At 38.8% G+C, this 18503-nt stretch overlaps 1 protein-coding gene across 1 annotated transcript; it reads left to right on the top strand.

Moving 5' to 3' along the window:
• Positions 1 to 15992: 15992 nt before the first annotated feature.
• Positions 15993 to 18279, top strand: LEAP2 (liver enriched antimicrobial peptide 2). The gene is made up of 3 exons (XM_060765208.2): positions 15993 to 16135; positions 16801 to 16937; positions 17954 to 18279. The coding sequence occupies exons 1-3, from the start codon at positions 16079 to 16081 to the stop codon at positions 17988 to 17990; spliced, it is 231 nt and encodes a 76-aa protein (XP_060621191.2). The 5' UTR covers positions 15993 to 16078; the 3' UTR covers positions 17991 to 18279.
• The last annotated feature ends 224 nt before the right edge of the window (positions 18280 to 18503 follow it).

Consider the following 18503-nt stretch of genomic DNA (forward strand, 5'->3'; position numbering starts at 1 on the left):
AATTCCTAACTGGATCCCATGTACTCTTAATTAGTATAACAGTTTCTATTTTATCTATATTGTTCAGTTTACAATTTGTTATTTCCACATTTTACATTTTTACTATATAATTGTGCCAATTTATCAGAGTCCACTATGTTTTATCTTTCCAACCCCTCACTAAAACAATTTGTAAACACACTTAATTTGTCCAACCACTCTTTCCTTCTGCACATTATACACTCCTGGTATCCTTGCATGTAATACATTTTTATTGTCTATTATTTGAAGATTTAATATACTGTTAGTTTCTCCTTCAATCATTCTCCAGTATGCCTGTATTCCATATCATGTGATTAAACACACCTCTTTGTTTATAGTTATGCCAACACCTGTCCTTTACCTCTGGTAAAAAACATGAAAGTTGTGCAGGAGTCCTATACCATTTTTGTTTCATTTTCCTTATTTTGCTTAGTACATTATATTTTTTCATTACTTATATTGCTTATTTCCTTTTTGATGTCTCCCCTCTCAATTTTCACATCAATTATCCACGTCTGAAGTATTTCCTCTATTATTTCTTTTAATGTTATAATTTGTTTGAATAGGTCTCCTGCCACTTTTTTCTCCCCTCTCAGACATTTCCTAATCAGCTTCTCAAATGGACTGTCCTTTTCCCTTATTTTCTCCCTCCATCTATAAATATATTGTCTTATAGTCCAACTTTGGATCCAGCTTCCTGATACTATCCAGTTCTGAATTTCTTTTTGCTCTACAGGATTTCCATCTTCTGGGGACGAGTACTCAACCATATTTTCCCCCTCTACTTTTGATTAATCTCAATGTTCTGCCTATATTTACATCATTGTTGTGATTAATTTGCCATATTGTTGCCAGTTTATTCTCATTGTCTGGACTTAATTTCTTCTTTTTCCCCGTACTCTTATTGTTCTTTTAAACAGTTCCTTGCATTCTGTTTCCTCTCTCCTATTCCATTCCTTAAATATTTTTTCATTCTCTTTAATATTTATTTTTTCCACATTTACCCATTTTTCCTAGTGTACTGTATTTCTAAGAATATTTGAATTTGAAATGCATAATGGTATGCTTCTAAACTTGGTATTCCCCAGCCTCCTCCTTCCTCTTTTATGTTTAACTATTTATCTCTTATTCTAGACCATTTCCCTCTAACTGTCCATTTTTAATTCTTCTATCCCATATATTTAACATTCCAATTTCTACTATGTTTGGTAGCGTTTGGAATAGATGAATCATGTAGATCATGGACCAATTTGTATGTTGTTCACATGTGGAAAATACTCATGAAAATGAGCCATATTTTTAGCTCTATCCTTGGTGTCACACCTGCAGTTGATTGAACATGATCATTTGTAAATCCCAGACTTGCTGCCCATTGCCTACCACCCAAAACACTTTTTTTTATTAATTAGAGATATTTTTAGCAATAACTATCCTAAACCATAAATGTAGCTGTTGCCATGCCCCAGAACCCATATCAAGACTGTTATCTTTGGCTGTTAGTCTCCCTCAAATGGTGAATGGAAGTGATGTGGTCACTTCTGGTGTCTCTGGATATGTGGGTGGGGCTATAGGGCAGGGGTGAAAATTGCCCCCTACCAAATGATCATAATTACATTACAGACCCACTGATAGCTTTCAAGGGGGTCAATTGCTGATACTTCTATTTCATTACTTCAAAGAAGCAACATTTGTGACATTGTAGTATATGCTGGCATGGTCAGAAGATGTGTGAAACTTATGTGGCAAGTTTAGAAAGTTGGGAAGTTGTTTTTTTGTTTTTTTTTTTAGTGTAGCTTTGATACAGGGAAGAGAAGTAGCTCCACTTGATCAGGACTGGGATTCCAGAGGAGACATGCTCTTTTTTCACATTGTTATCAGCCATTTTTATATTAGCTAATTTTACATTTCATACCATGATATAAATGGACACTGGATGACCTGAATTTTGAACTGGACAGATGTTCTTTTGGCCCTCAGGTTTGCTTCACTTCTTTAGTGGTCTGCTGTTTAATAAATTGTACTGCTGGAAAAATCAATCGGCAAAAAACAGTTGTCTCTTATTTCCAGATTAAGAAACAGTGAATATGGCACAGTAATAAAGGCATGAAAGCTATTACAAATAATAGAATCAGAGTTGGAAAAGACCACAAGGACCATTTAGTCCAATACCCTGCCATAAGGGAACACACAATCAAAGCACCTTTGACAGATGGCCATTCAGTCTGTACTTGAAACCCTCCAAAGAAAGACACCACTACCCTGTGAGGCAGCATAGTCCATTAGCAGAGGCGGCCCTAGGTAATTTTCAATGGTAAGCAAACAGTATCCCCCCCCCCCCCAACCAATCACTGATATATGTTTTCTGTTCCTCATGGGAGTTCTGTGTGCCATATTTGGTTCAATTCCATCATTGCTGGAGTTCAGAATGCTCTTTGATTGAAGGTGAACTATATATCCCAGTAACTACAACTCGCATATGTCAAGGTCTATTTTCCCCCAAGAGCACCTCAAGAGCACCCCTGGGCAAAATCAACTATACTGCAAATGCTTACTTTGCGTAATGGGTTGATCCGCCCCTGGTGGAATCTTTTTTCCTGCAGTTTGAATCCATTGTTCCATGCCCTAGTCTCTAGTCTCTAAACAAGTTTGCCCCCCTTCTCAATGGGACATCCTTCCAAATATTTAAACATGGCTATCATGCCCCGTCTCAGCCTTGTTTTCTCCAAGGTAAACATACCCAGGACTCTCAGCCATTGCTCATAGGATTTGGTTTCCAAACCTTTAATCATTTTGGTCACCTTTTGCTGGATGGATTTAACTTGTCTATACCCTTCTTGAATTGTGGTGCCCAGAACTGGAACAGTATTTTAAGTGAGGTCTGACCAATACAAAACAGAGTGGGACCATGACTTCCATTGATCTGGACACTATACTTTAGCTGATGGAGCTTTAAAATCACATTGGCTTTTTTTAGATGCTGCATCACACTGTTGACTCCTGCACCACTTCTGGTCTACTAATACTCCTGAATTCCTTTTACATGTAGAGTTTTCATATCTGTTCATTTGAATTTTATTGCTAATTATAGTACCATACATTTCTTTTTGATGAAATTCATTTTGTTAGTTTTGGCCCAGCTCTCTAATCTATGGAGGTCATTTTGGGTTCTGATCCTGTACTCTGAGGTATATTACCTATCCCTCACAATTTGAAGTCATCGGCAAATTTGATAAGCATGCCTTCTATTTAATCATCCAAATCATTTTGCATCTATGTACATGTGATATATTGGAGATGGGAGCATATTTGTGCTTCATGTATACCTTATAATATAAAAATATTTTGTATACAATATTTTAAATATTGTGCATGAAACAAAAATAGTGCACACTTAAGCATCAAAAAGCAAGTATCACTATCTCAGCCAGCCATGTGACAATTCTAGATTTTGGGATATTTTTAGTTTCAGAAATCTGGATTAAAGATGTTTAACTTGTATCTGAAAAATAGATTAATATTATGATGTCTCCAGACTTGGTCATAGTTAACAGGTACCACAGGACTTAAATCAGAACTGATTTCAGTCTCCTTGATTTGAAAAAACCCCCACTAAGACCCAGTACTGTATTTAAAAAACAAAAACGACATGGTGATTTAGAGCTAGACCTAATTAGATATTCTGTTTAGCAATAAAATATGTATCTGTGTACGATAAAATACCTAGTTGTCTAGTTTCAGTCTCTAATTCACAGCCCACCATACCCAATCTTTTAAAGTTAGGGATTTAAAATTTTATGATGTTATACGGACATTTTGTTGTATGTACTTAGTAGAAACTGGGATACTCCATTGTGGCAGCCCAGATTAGTTTTTATCTGGAACCCAGCTTCACTCTGTTTACTTAAACTTTTGCTTGTTTGGAGATGATTGCCTTTGTACGTTCTGTACTCTGGGTTCTTGTAATTCCAGTGTTCCACATCATTATACCAAATCCCACCAAATTAAAGAACAAGGACAATCACTTCAAGGCATAAGAAATGTGCAGTTGTTGTATGTTATCTTCCTTTTTAGCCTCTTTTCCTATCCTTAAATGTAGTTTCAATGTCTCTGACAAGATGTGTATATTTAGATAGTGGAGATGTTAGTTTCTGAAGTGCTATCAGGAATATTAGTACATCTCATAGAGGTGTCTTCAGTTCTTCTGTGACCTGGGAATCACAACCAGGCCCAGAAGAAACATCTGCCCTTGCACTTTACTATTCTGCTTCTGAGTACGCATGCCTCTGGGGGGATGGGGGGGAATATAAAGTTTTCTTTTTTTTAAGTCACATATAATTTTATTTGTATTCCAAGGCTCAGTCTAAATTGTGTGTGACATTGACCATGACAGGAAACATTAACAACAAATTAAATGAAACACAAAATGGAACGAGCATTGCTGGAAGGAATCTCTTAGTTTAAGGACTTGATATTGCTTTATATTTATGGTTTACAAAACAAATGTAATTAAATGTTGCTAAGAACCAGGAAGTTACTAATTTCTGAGATGTAAAGTAAAGTAGGCAGGGGTGGTGTTTTCTTATTATTAATACATCTCACCACATTAAAACAGTGAATGTGGCTCTTAACGAGACATGCTGCATTATCACCATGTCTACACTCAACACCACTGGAGAAATTATACTGTTTAGCTGGTATCACACCACCTAACAACTGTCAGGAAGTAGCAGCCTGTAATGAAAGAACCAAGGCATTGACATCTCTGGCCCATCCTCTGTTTGGATATCAGCCAGCATGCCAGTGTCTTAAATCAAGAAATAGCTTTCTAAGATCTACGGAGATACTTGCAGGAACACCTCAGGAAGTGACAGTCCAAAAGTGGTAGGCAAAAACCTGGAACCTCATTCAGTGGCTGATACCAGTTGAGAGACTCCCCCTTGAGCACACAGAAGACTGGGTGACTTGGAAGGCACTGAACAGGCTGTGCTCTAGCAATATGAGATGGAGAGCTAACCTTAAGAATGGAGCCACAAAGTGGAGTCCACGACATGTCAGTGTGGAGAAGAGCAAACCACAGACCACCTATTACAATGCAGTCTGAGCCCCACCACATGCACCCTGGAGGACCTTCTCACACCAGAGACACTCCAAGCAGCCAGCTTCTGGTCAAAGGAGCTTTAGCATAATGCCAAATTGTTAACTTCACTTGTATTTTTAAATACATTGTAACTGTATCCTCAATTTGCTTCTGACACGATAAATAAATAGTTCTTCTGCGATCCTAATGCAATTGAATTCTGTCTTGAGCCCAACACCTACAAAGAGATGAACATCCAAAACTGAATAGGTCCCACACACATTCACAAAATTGTATTTTAAATATATTTATCTGCAAAGCATGCCCTTCTTCATCCGAAGAAGCTGAGAGCAGATAGCACATGCTTCCCAGGAAATCTTCCATCCATGTAGTGCTGGGCTTCATTTTTACTCATAGAAGGAATTCATTCTGTACTTTCAGAATATTCAAGAAATGAGCATGCTTATTTGGTAGTGCTTAAGGTGGCATCCAAACTAGAAATAAATAACAATAATACAAATTATAAAAAGACCATACTTTAAAGGTGTATGTGCCTATAAACTTCTTAAAAATTTGAACCATATTTAATATTCTCAGAAATTACAAAATGCAACTTCCAGTTTTAAAAGTCTTCAACCCCCCCCCCCCCCCCAAATTATAATAAGTTCGGTTTGCAACTTCAGCGGAGAGTTAAGGAAATAATGATCATTCAGATGATGCTGGACTATAATGACTCTCCTCCAAAACTACTGGCATCATCATGGCTTCCCCTCTTGGGGAAGTCACACTCATCCATAGAGACGGGCAATGAAAACCTGAATATATCATGCCAAGAAAATCATAAGCTGAAGTCATTTTGAAAAAAACATAACAGCAAAAGATCTAGGAGCTCAGAGACGATTTGCCTTTACTTTAATGGGATTTGGTGTGCTTTTGGTACTAGTCAATTTCATGCTCAACGTTTCTTGGTGCAATTAGAAAATGAGCTTTTGGGGTGCTGCAACATATACTCTTCAGCCATTTAAAAGCTGTCTCTTCAAAATAAAGTTTTCCCTAACCACTCCCCACCCTGTATGTTACATGCTTGTTTGTATATCAGTATTTACTGCTTTAGCACCACAATTCTAACTTGTTCTCTCTATTTCTCTAGATCAACAGTAAAGATAATGTACTTTGAATTGATTAAATTATCTTTCTTTGGATAAGAGTCAGTGCACTATGGGAACTGGGAGATTTGAGTTGATCGATGCTAGCCCAACTTGTCGAGATAGCAGAGCTCATCTTTACACCAGTTGCTTTGAGGCTATATTTATAAGTAATTGCCCTCTCATCACCCTGTTCTCTGTTATTTTAAACAAAGGTTTTGCCAAGTGTGTTAGAGTGCATTTAGCTATCAAATGGGAAACAACAATCATCTGCTTGTTTTGTAACAGGAGATATCAGGACCCGGGCTTTGTGAGATTTATTTAGGTTTTCGCACTATATTTACTGAAAGGAATATGGGGCAAAAGACAAAGAATGAAATAATGTGTTGCCTGAATGCCCTCCCACGATCTTTCCACACAAAAACTATTCTTGGTTCCTTCGCTTTCTTTGCTTCATCTTTATAAATTGGGACAGTTGGAGAGAGTCACTCTGTGTTCTTCTTACATAATTAAAGATCAATAGTCCCTGCTTATCAGCTGCAAATTATCTAGAGATATCAGCAGATCTGTATCTAATTTCTGCTCATTCCTGTTTTATATCTTTTTTGTGTTGCCACTTCATATCTGTGGTTATTTGCAGAAACAAGTCACTTAGCAGTTGCCGAGAATCGAAAAATACTCATATGGACTCTCTCCCCCCCCCCCCAAAAGGGGGGGATATAACACTGTTCACATTTCGTAGAATCATAGATTCATTGAGTTGGAAGAGACCTTGTGGGCCATCCAGTCAAACCCCCTGCCAAGAAGCAGGAAAATCGCTGTCAAATTTCACTCCATTTATGTTTGAAAGAGAGACATACAAAGGATTGTTTTCAGTAAAATTAATACCTTTCAAAAAGCCATATGAATCACATTAGCACCTGACAGCAGAATAATATAATGCATTTTTTGAAATGTAGCTACATTTTTCGAAGCTGTAATACAACATAACTGTAGCACTCTATGTACTTTGCTGAACAATAACATTATGTCAAGTTTTACAGGTAAATTATGTATAACTACTTAGTGGAGGATTCCTTGTACAGTTGCACAAAGATATCTATTTGCTAAGATTTTGATATCTCACTTCTACTTAATTCTACTTAAACATATATATTAAAAATAGACTAATTACATGACAAACCTTGAAAGGATTCTATTTCCTTATATCTGTACAAGTAGTAGCAACAGTGAGGCAGCTTTGAAGTTCACCAATGGGAATAGGAGTGGGCAGGATGCCTCTATGTGTATGAACATTTGGATGCAATTAAGTAAAGGTGGTAGGTAAGTAAGGTTTTCCCTTGACATTAAGTCCAGTTGTGTCTGACTCTGGGGGTCGGTGCTCATCTGAATTTCTAAGCCGAAGAGCTGGCATTGTCTGTAGACACCTCCAAGGTCATGTGGCTGGCATGACTGCATGGAGCACCATTACCTTCCCGCCAGAGTGGTACCTATTGATCTACTCACATTTGCATGTTTTCGAACTGCTAGGTTGGCAGAAGCTGGGGCTGACAGGGGAGCTCACTCCACTCCCTGGATTCAAACCTGCGACATTTTGGTATAACCCACAGAGCTATCAAAGTGCTTTAACCCACCACGCCATCAAAGGCTCCTTTTGGATGCACTTAATTATTATTTATTACCTGCATTAATACACTTTCTTTCTATGTATCAAAGCACTCAAGCGATTTTATAATTTAAAATAATACTATTCTAGCTAATAGTCATAATATGAAAGAAAGAAAAAATGACAGTTAGGGAGGACCGCAAGGAACAAGTTCTGGTACCATGGCTAACTTAGTCTTTCCTCTAATGAGCTGTGATTTGTGTTTTCTCCTCTCCTCAAATACCTTTAAAAGGTAGGTTAGGTTTAATGATAAATGCCTTGCCAACGAGAAAGCTTCCTAACAGCGAAGTTTTAAGTGGTAGCTTGCCTGGTTAGCCAACAGCTTGCTTACTCCCTATGCCCTCACCCTGCTCTGGGAGCAATATTACAGGGAACAATAACATCAGTTTTCCTCTAATGTGATATGTGCTATCCTAAGCCAGTAATGTCCCTCTATCCTCTAAACTGGACAGACAGCACTTTTCAAGACAAGTAATGAACATAGAATCATAGAATCATAGAATCATAGAATCATAGAATCATAGAATCATAGAATCATAGAATCATAGAATCAAAGAGTTGGAAGAGACCTCATGGGCCATCCAGTCCAACCCCCTGCCAAGAAGCAGGAATATTGCATTCAAATCACCCCTGACAGATGGCCATCCAGCCTCTGTTTAAAAGCTTCCAAAGAAGGAGCCTCCACCACACTCCGGGGCAGAGAGTTCCACTGCTGAACGGCTCTCACAGTCAGGAAGTTCTTCCTAATGTTCAGATGGAGTGGATGGTATACATGGAACTATCGAAAAATCTGTTGAAGAACTTATCAGTCTTCCTGGATACACAGAAAGATTTTAAAGGTTGCAGTCCTTGAACAGATAAATTATAAAGGAAGGCTAGAAAGAGAAAGTGATGGATTGAATGATATTAACAAGTTGCAATCCATTAGATATGAATGGTTTCATGACACACTTCTCCTTGCACATATAACAAAAGGCATAGACACAGTTTTGAATCCTAGGAAACTGACTTTTGGTAAGGAGATTTATTGCTTTCACATATCAACACTAACAGCTTCATCACACAGAGCTAAATTCGGTGGCATGTGCCAGTTTAGCCCAGGTCAACCATGGAGCCCTCTGTCTCCCTCTAAACAATGCCGGCAGGGCTCTGTGGGTGAAGTAGGGTGGAGCCAGCACATATCATCACTGCAACAACATGGGAGGCTTTCCGTGTTGCCATAGGAAGCCATGGGGGGAAGCCATGCAAGCAACACTTCACTCCATGTGATCACCCTTAACTGAAGCCAGGCAATGCGGGGCATGCGGCACCAGGTTCCCCATGCTCCCAACAACACGGATTGATTCTTGCTGCTGTGTGACAAGGTAGTAACTGACCACAGTAAAGATCGGAAAGACCTGTATCACCTTATTCAGGCTTTTGGTAAATTGAAGACAAGGGTCTGGATTTGCATCTTTTGGGTCATATTATATTCTGTCCCATTCCCACAACTCTGCAAATATGCCTGACACCTTAAACTTTCATGTCTGAGACAATACCACTTGGTACTATGTGCAAAGACATGATTTATAACTGCAAAGGTTTATGTGAAAATTAAAGAAATCAGTCTGAAAAGTACTGTTACATTTCTCTTTTCTTTTTATCCCCTCCTTTTTCTGTACTATACAAATAGGGCAATTCCTTTGAAAATCACATATGGCCTATTCCTGAAGATGATGCAGAAGAGAGAGAGAGAATCGGTAACTGGTTGCAGCAAGGAGGAAGCAGCAGCCTTCCTTTCTTCTCTCTCTGTGTGCAGAAGCATATCCTTCAGTTGTCCCAGTCTGTTAAGGTCTGTCTCAATCCTCTGTGGTCACATTTTTAGTTGATTTTAAAACTCCCAGTTTCTTCCTTTTCCTCAAACTCCCCCCCTAGAATCATAAAAACCAAGAGTTGGAAAAGACCACACTGGCCATCCAGTCCAACCCCATTCTGCTGAGCAGAAAAAGCAGAATTAAAGCATCACTGACAGATGGCCATCTAGCCTCTGTTTAAAAATCTCAAAAGAGGAGCCTTCACCACACCTTGTCCTCATCTTATTTCAGTTGCTGCAAACTGAGTTCAACATGCAAAAGTAGTTTGCACTCAGTTAACTCATCAGAAAGAACAAAGCGAAGGAGACTGAATTTTGCTCTTTCCAATTAGCTCATGCAAAAGCAGACTGTTGCAGCCAGTTCTGTCCCTCACAAATAACCCTTGCTGCTTTGATGTTGATTAATGACATGGTGCCCTAGTTTTCACCAGTGAAATGTTGGAGGCTGTCAGATGGCGTTGGTGACTATGTTCCTTCTATAATTTGCCATTGTCCCATTCTCTTTTCATCTCTTAAGGAAGTGTTTCTTAACCTTTCTAATGTTGAGACCCCTTACTACAGTTCCTCATGTTGTGGTGACCCCCAACCATAAAATAATTTTTGTTGCCACTTCGTAACTGTAATGTTGCTACTGTTATGAATCGTAATGTAAATATCTGTTATGCAGGATGTATTTTCATTCACTGGACCAAATTTGGCACAAGCACCCAAAACACCCAAATGTGAATACTGATGAGGTTGGGAGGGGGGTGATTTTGTCATTTGGGAGTTGTAGTTGCTGGGATTTCTAGTTCACCTACAATCAAAGAGCATTCTGAACTCCTCCGATGATGGAATTGAGCCAAAGTTGGCACACAGAACTCCCATGACCAACAGAAAATACTGGAAGGATTTGGTGGGCATTGACCTTGAGTTTTGGAGTTGTAGTTCACCTACCTCCAGAGAGTACTATTGACTCAAACAATGATTGATCTGCACCAAACTTGGCACAAATACTCAATATTCCCAAATGTGAACACTGGTGGAGTTTGGGGGAAATTGGCATTTGGGAGTTGTAGTTGCACTCTGAACTCTGCCAATGATAGAATTGCGCCACACAGAAACTCCATGACCAACAGAAAATACTGGTCTTTGGCAACCCCTCTGACACCCCCCTTGCGACCCCACCAGGGTTCCCACCCACAGGTTGAGAAATGCTGTCTTAAGGGATTGTGTTTTTAAAAGGCCAGGAGAGGTGGATAATAAAATATCATAATAGTATTAATAATTATATAAAATAACCAACAGCTCAATGTGTAATACTATTAGTCTCTCAATGAGGCAAGTAACAGCTATCGGCTACTTTTCTGCAATGATTAATATTAATCCATTAGTTTTCAAAAGTAACTGCCCGAATGGCTAAAGAGGAGGCCACAGAAGGCAACATCCATTTAGACAGGGGCTGGGGAGTGGGGAAGGGACAGGAGTTTAAAAAGAAACACTGTGTGCTGCTAGGAAAAAGAATGTCAACACATATTCTGCTGTCCACAGAGGGGTTGAAGGTGAGATGGCCAGACAGCCAGCACACCGAATGCAGGCAGAGTGCTTGCTTGACCGTTGCTGAATAAGGATACAGTGGCAAAGAACAGAACAGGGTTGGAGCCAGATAAAGAGATCAAGAAAGGTTGCATTATCTTATCTGAATGAGGCAATCACTTGGCACCATCATGTATCACTCCTATGGGTAATTCTAGGAATTGATAACCCCTCATGAAAAAGTGGGATGATTCAAATGGAATTTTTCCCTGTTTGAGTACATTTGAAATATATTGCAATATATTGGAAATTAGAGAACAGCATTGCTCCCCCTCCCCCACCATCCCTTTTGATTACATAAAAAGCTATTTTTTGGCTTGCGTGGATTAGTAGGATTTTTAGTGTTGTTTTTTTTTTTAAAAAAAGAATTAAAATGCAATGCGCTTTGGTAATCCCCTTTTCTTAAAGCTGGTAGGTTTCTGAGGTGAGTGTGAAGCATGCATGGCATACCTGTCTTTTTGCGCAATGTCTTGCTAGTGGAGGAATGTGGGCTCAGAGAAGCTCTTCAGTGTCACTCCAGAGATACTCACTGGCCATCAACCTTTTGTTTTGGACTCTTGAGATCCAGTTCACTTGTTTGCCACGATTTTTCCATGCTTTTATGCACTATGCAGCAACTGCAGCTGCCTCATATAAGCACAAAAAGAGAGCTTTATGGCATCGTTGGGAGCAGACACGAACTCTTGATCCCTTGCATCCATGTGATTTTACTGTTTGCCTTGCTGCAGAGACTTTTGATTCCCCGTTTTAGTCATGGACAAATTGCTGCAGTGCAGAGGTGCTTCTACTCAAGGTTGAAACAAGCCAAATATGACACTTCTCTAGTATAAATCACCCTTTCCGAGGGTTGCTCAGTCCTTGCTTTCCATTTTCAGTGCCTCTGACAGTCACCCAATATAATATTTTATTCTCACTGAGCTGCCTATGATGGCAGTGGGCTTTCCGGGGGATTCACCATCATTTTATGCATTATAGATGGTTAAGTGAAGTATCACTTTGTTTAATGGAGTAACCCTTGCAACTGTGGCTAGGATTGCAGGTTTGCAATGCAATGGGTTTTATTGTGGTTAGTTCTCCCCCCCCCCCTTTTTGCTTTCTTTGGGGCCGAAGGTTCTGGGTCTGCACTTCTAGTTCAATGATCTGTGCATGTAAATGAGGGATAGGTGAGAATGCCAGTCCAACATTTAGAGGGCCATGTATTTCCCAGTTCCGAGGTAGAAATGTGGGGTACCAATTAAGGAGTGCAGTGAATAAATAGAAGAACAAAGTAATAGAATCACAGAATCATAGAATTATTGAGTTGGGAGAGACCTCGTGGGCTATCCAGTCCAACCCCATGCCAAGAAGCTGGAAAATTGCATGCAAAGCACCCCCAACAAATGGCCTTCCAACTTCTGTTTAAAAGCCTCCAAAAGAAGGAGCCTCCACCATACTCCGGGGCAGAGAATTCCACTGCTGAATGGCTCTCACAGTTAGGAAGTTCTTCCTCATGTTCAGGTGGAATCTCCTTTCCTGTAGTTTGATGCCATTGTTCCACGTACCAGTCTCCAGGGCAGCAGAAAACAAGCTTGCTCCCTTCTCCCTATGACTCCCCCTCACATATTTATACATGGCCATCATGTCTCCTCTCAGCCTTTTCTTCTGCAGGCTAAATATGCTCAGCTCTTTAAGCTGCTCCTCATAGGGCTTGTTCTCCAGACCCTTGGTCATTTTAGTTATCCCCCTCTGGACACATTCCAGCTTGTCAACATCTCCCCTCAAGTGCAGTGCCCAGAATTGGACACAGTATTCCAGGTGTGGTCTGACCAAGGCAGATTAGAAGGGTAGCATGACTTCCCTGGATTTAGATACTATACTCCTATTTATGCAGGCCAAAATCTCATTGGATTTTTTGTCACTTCATGACATTATTGGCTCATGTTTTAACTTGTTGTCCACGAGGACTCCAAGATATTGTTTTCACACGTACTGCTGTCAAGCCACGCATCCCACATTTTGTATCTTTGCATTTCATTTTTTCTGCCTAAGTGGATTATGTTGCATTTGTCACTGCTGAACTTCATTTGTTCATTTTGAATTCTCTCCTGACCCCCTCTTGCAGCAAAGAAGCCACTATGACAATATCCAATTTTCTGAACCAAGAGTAAATGACATCTTTTGATTTAGTTAATTGTGCTAAACTGTTTAAGTATTAAGATGGAGGAGGGGCAAGATATAGGAACTAGATTTAGTTGGCATTACTGTCCCCCCACATTTACGGGTTTCACTTCTTGATGGATTTTTATGGATTTGATTACTGTTATCTTAGAAATCTCTACATCTCCAGCATGGTTCTGTGGTTCATTTTTTATGGAAGTTGACCACAGAATTGTGCTAAAAGACATGGAGATTCCTAGGGAGAACACTTCTCTAGGCATTTGTAGGTTCTCAAGTGTTAATCTATAGTCAACTTCTCCACAGGAGAGCCTAGAAATTCCCAGAAAGCTTTCTTACAAATAAAAAACGTTTTAATTCAGTTTTCTCACTTTTGCAGGGGTTTTCTAACCCTAGCTGCAGTGAATGTAGTGAGCTGACAGTATTATGGTGATTTTCTCTTTGGTTCCATAAGGCCCCAGACATCCCTGAACAGATTTGAATTTCAAAGAGATGGGATTTCATGTTTTATTATTTACTAGCCTAGTCCCCTGCCACAGCTGACCACGACAGGAAAATTTATGTATATGTGTATATATGTGTTTGTGTATATATGTGGTTTTGCGCATGCGTTGTAGTATTTTTGTTTTTTGGCTTTTAAACTATCTTCTACATTACATTTTTATTTATATAGATTTATTGTATTTTATCTCTCTCTATATATATACACACATACACACACACTATAGTTTTACTTTTTAAAATCTGTTTTAAAGTAATGTTTTATTTGGTTTTAACGTCCTAGACCAGAGGTGTCAACCTCATTTTAATTGAGGGCCACATCTACCTTATGGTTGCTTTCAAAGGACCATTGAATCCAGGGACAAAGAATTTGTGGATACAGGGGCCAGCTATCATTTTTTAAAAAATAGTGATTGATGCTCTTTAATTTCACCCTATTTGGGACCCCAGATATTATTGAACAATTCCCATCACTTTTGATGATCCACCATGCAGACTAGGGAAGGTGGAAATTGCAACCCAACAGTACTTGTGGCTCTGAGGTTGGGGAAATGTTAAAGGACATTTCAAAAACAGACATCATATCCACAAGCCTTGTATCTAAATTCAAACCCCATTGTTCTGGCTGAACAGAATAAATTGCAGCCTTCCAGATATCACAATTCCATTCAGGTCTAATCATGATGTCTAATGATGAGAACTATAGGAGTTGTAGTCCAGCATCCAGAAGACCACATAAAATGACATGGCAAGCCAGATTCAACCTGTGGGCTTTTTAAAAACCTGCATTTGCATATGAAATATCTTGGCAATGTGACCCAAGTTTAAATGCAAAATTCATTTATGTTTCATAAATACTATATATACATATCCTGAAGGTAATTTTAAATAATTTTGCTATGAAACAACATTTATGTACACCAAACCATCAGAGTGAACATAGCACTATCTCACCTACCCATGTGTAAATTTTGGTGCATTTCAGATTTTGGAATTCCAGAAAACGGATGCTAACTTCTAGTATACAAAATTAATGGACTTATGCATTCTACCATTGCTTAAAGTATGTAGGAAGTTTCTCACTTAGTTTTCACAGCTGTATGTTTAGAAACATCTCAATGAATAATCTAGGTAACATTAAAAAAACTTTTGCTCTGCAAATCAGTGCACTTGAGTCTTATTTCCACTAGTTTATCTACAGATTTTTGAAAGAAACCAAGATTAGCTTTGTAGGGATTTAATAAATAACTATACTTAGAATTAACAGTGGCTACGTGTTAAGTAGAATGAACACAGGGTGGGATGAAGAGTGAGTTGGAACAGCTGGGTGACATGAAAAAAAACCTATTTAACAATTCATAACAAATGGGGCAAAATTCTCTTGATATTTCAGACTCTTGGGAGGTCCACTGAGACAGACTGGACCTTCTTAGAAACACTCCCAATAGAATGATTGGGGCAAATTTTGAACAAGGGATCATACCCTTCCGCAGCAACTTGCCTAATTCTTAAGAAATCTGATTTTTATGAGTAGTTTTGTGTGTAAGGCTTCCACATATTAACAAAGGCAAAGGGCTGACCTGCACCGATCAGCAAGAACATGAATTTCTGTAGAAAACACCATCCACATCCATTGTCTTCCCACATTGTCTTCCCACGGTCAACTATTGGCAATTCTTTCTCATACAACTAAGCCCAAGCAGTGCTGTGAAAAAACAAACTGTAGGTCAGTTCTATTCTTTCTGCTCTGATCTTTGCACTCCTTTGAAAGTACATAGTGAAACACTGGGTGAAATCTGCGTTTAAAAAAAGACATGGTTGGCATGTTTGATAAACTGTTTAAAGTACAAGTGTTTGGAAAAGCAAACATATTTAGCCTAGAGGACAGGCCTTGGACTATCACTTTTGTAGACATTAACTTATTAAATCTCTTTGCCTTTAAAGTGACCTTTGTCCCTTTAATAAGCTGGCAACTGATGCAATAAGGGTTTTCTCTATAAAAGTCCAGGCGCAGGAGCTGGCAAGTATGTCCACAGGTCTCCCAGTACCTTTTGGAAACATACTGACAAGGGTCAAGCTATTCAAAGATGACACTTTTGAAAATTGCAGCAATTATTTTAATCTGTTCTGTCCTGCTATTTCAGGTAAGACCATTTCTTTGACATTTGAATTGTTACCTATATGATTTCCTGCATTTCAAATCATACTTAAATACGATGTCTAGATATGTCAGGGAAACAAGGATTACAACTTAGTATCAAGAAAACATAGTTTTTGGGTGTTACTGGCAGAATGACCATCATTATGTCATACAAATGTTTGGAAAGAGGCTTTGTATTCAGCAAGTGACAGAATAGAGATATGTGCTGTACCCCCTCGTAGGATGTCTCTCACCATAGGCTTAACTTTACTGAATAGGGCTCCCAAATTCAATGAATAGCAATCATTCATGTGTATGGCAGAAGCAGAGGCCCAGCATCTATGGTTATTTTATTTATTTATTTATTATTTTTTATTATTTGCTATATTTATACCCTGCCTTTCTCTACCCCAGCAGAGGGACTCAAGGCAGCTTACAATGGCACATACACAGTGCCTCAAAACAAAAACGATGGTTAGTTTTTAAACTGTCACCAGCTTGGGGAATGTTTGTGCAGAAACATATCATAGTAATAACTTGCCATATAGAAATGGGGAGGTGATAGAAATATAGAAATTTGGAAGATCCAAGTGAAGGGAATTATGATGACTTACTGTCATGTAACAGAACTCCAGAATGATAAATAAACAAACTCTTACTGTGTTTCAGACACAAGGTGCTTCGTTGTATCTACCAAGCTCTCCGCTGGTACGGCAAAAGAGAATGACACCGTTCTGGAGAGGACTCTTAAGGCCAACTGGGGCCTCATGCCGGGATAACAGTGAATGCTTCACAAGACTATGCAGGTAAGTTCCTCCTTGTGAACCTTATGCATATTTAGCTAGAGATTATAGTGTTATAAAGTTCCACGTCAAAAGTTATAGAGTGCAGTAATCATCCAATCATCTCCAACAAAAAAAAAAGAGAAAGAGAAATGCACTCATGAACCCTCCAGGATTGCCAAGTTAAATGGCATTAGTGTGGCAGGAATCTCATCTGTGAAGTATAGTGATTATACGGTATCTGGGGATTTGGTACCAGGACCTCACATGGATATAAAAAACACAGATGATTATGTTCCATATCGGTAAATGCTAGTGGTGTGAACAGACATGCTTCAGTGTGTCCATGTTCATGTTGCCACCAATTTACGGTAATAACAATATGGAGCATGATGGTCAGCAATTGGTTGAATTCACAGGTCTGGAGAGGTTACTGTATTTTCTATTTCATTTTAATACATTAACAGCCTTAAACACCACGAAGCCTTTATGGCATGTTTGGGGGGCAGTTTCCACCTCCTAGTCTAAGACAGTGTGAACTTCTAATGTGTGCTACTAAAATGGTGTGGCAAATTAGAGGGGGGGGGGGACTAATTTAAAACAAGCAGGCAAATTGCAGTGAAATCAGACTGGTTTGATGCTTGGATTAAGGGCCAATGCCTGGCTTCCTACCTTGGCAACTGGGGGGATGGGGGACGACGAGTTGGAAGACCAAAAAAAAAAAAAACCCATGGTAGTGTGCACATTCTGCACATTGCCCACCTGTGTTTTCATACAATACAATTCAACATAAACAAAAGACATTTGGAAAGCATAATGCAGACCTATGACTGCATTTTGTTTAGCATGAAAACATACAGATACTGAAATGCATTTTACACCTTCTCCAATCGTGTTATTTCCTACAAAGTTACAGCAAGTACAAATTCCATAATTCTAAACATGAACTCAAATGTTTTTTTTAAAAAATGAAAGCTTGCAGGTTAAATCTCAATAAGACTAAGAAAAAGTAAACTGACCAGTTTCCTTTCTTTTTTTAGGAGTAAACTTTGTTCTTTAAGAACATCTCCGGAATGATTCTTCACTGACAAATCTTCAACAATGCTCCTTCCTGTTTATTTATTATTACCCCACCTAATATCATTTCATCAAGCGCTATTAAAAGATTTTCATTTAGCAGTTCAGTTTTATGGTTGCAAAAGATTTTAACGTGCCAGAAATACATGCTCATTCCAGTTACATTTTCCCATCATATTCAAAGGTGGGCCTTTAGCCAAGCTACAGTAGCTTAAATTGATTGTGCTTTTTATATTGTTTATATGCCATGTTTTTTCTATGCAAGATATTAAAACTCCATATGAACAAATGTATGCCATTGTTGGTCTTACATACCAGCCTGCCAAAAAAGGAGATTGATTCCCAACATCTGAACCTACTCTTTAAAAGTCCAACATACTTCAGCCTATACGGAAATTGATTGACCTTTGGGAGCATTAATTTGATCAGCAGTAGATGTTTCTGGTTATGAATACACTCTTTCTATTAGTTCTACTATTAAGCAGCTTATTAGTCCGGCTAATACTGAAAATG

The sequence above is a fragment of the Anolis sagrei genome, chromosome 2, assembly GCF_037176765.1.
Source record: "Anolis sagrei isolate rAnoSag1 chromosome 2, rAnoSag1.mat, whole genome shotgun sequence".
NCBI lineage: Eukaryota > Metazoa > Chordata > Lepidosauria > Squamata > Dactyloidae > Anolis > Anolis sagrei.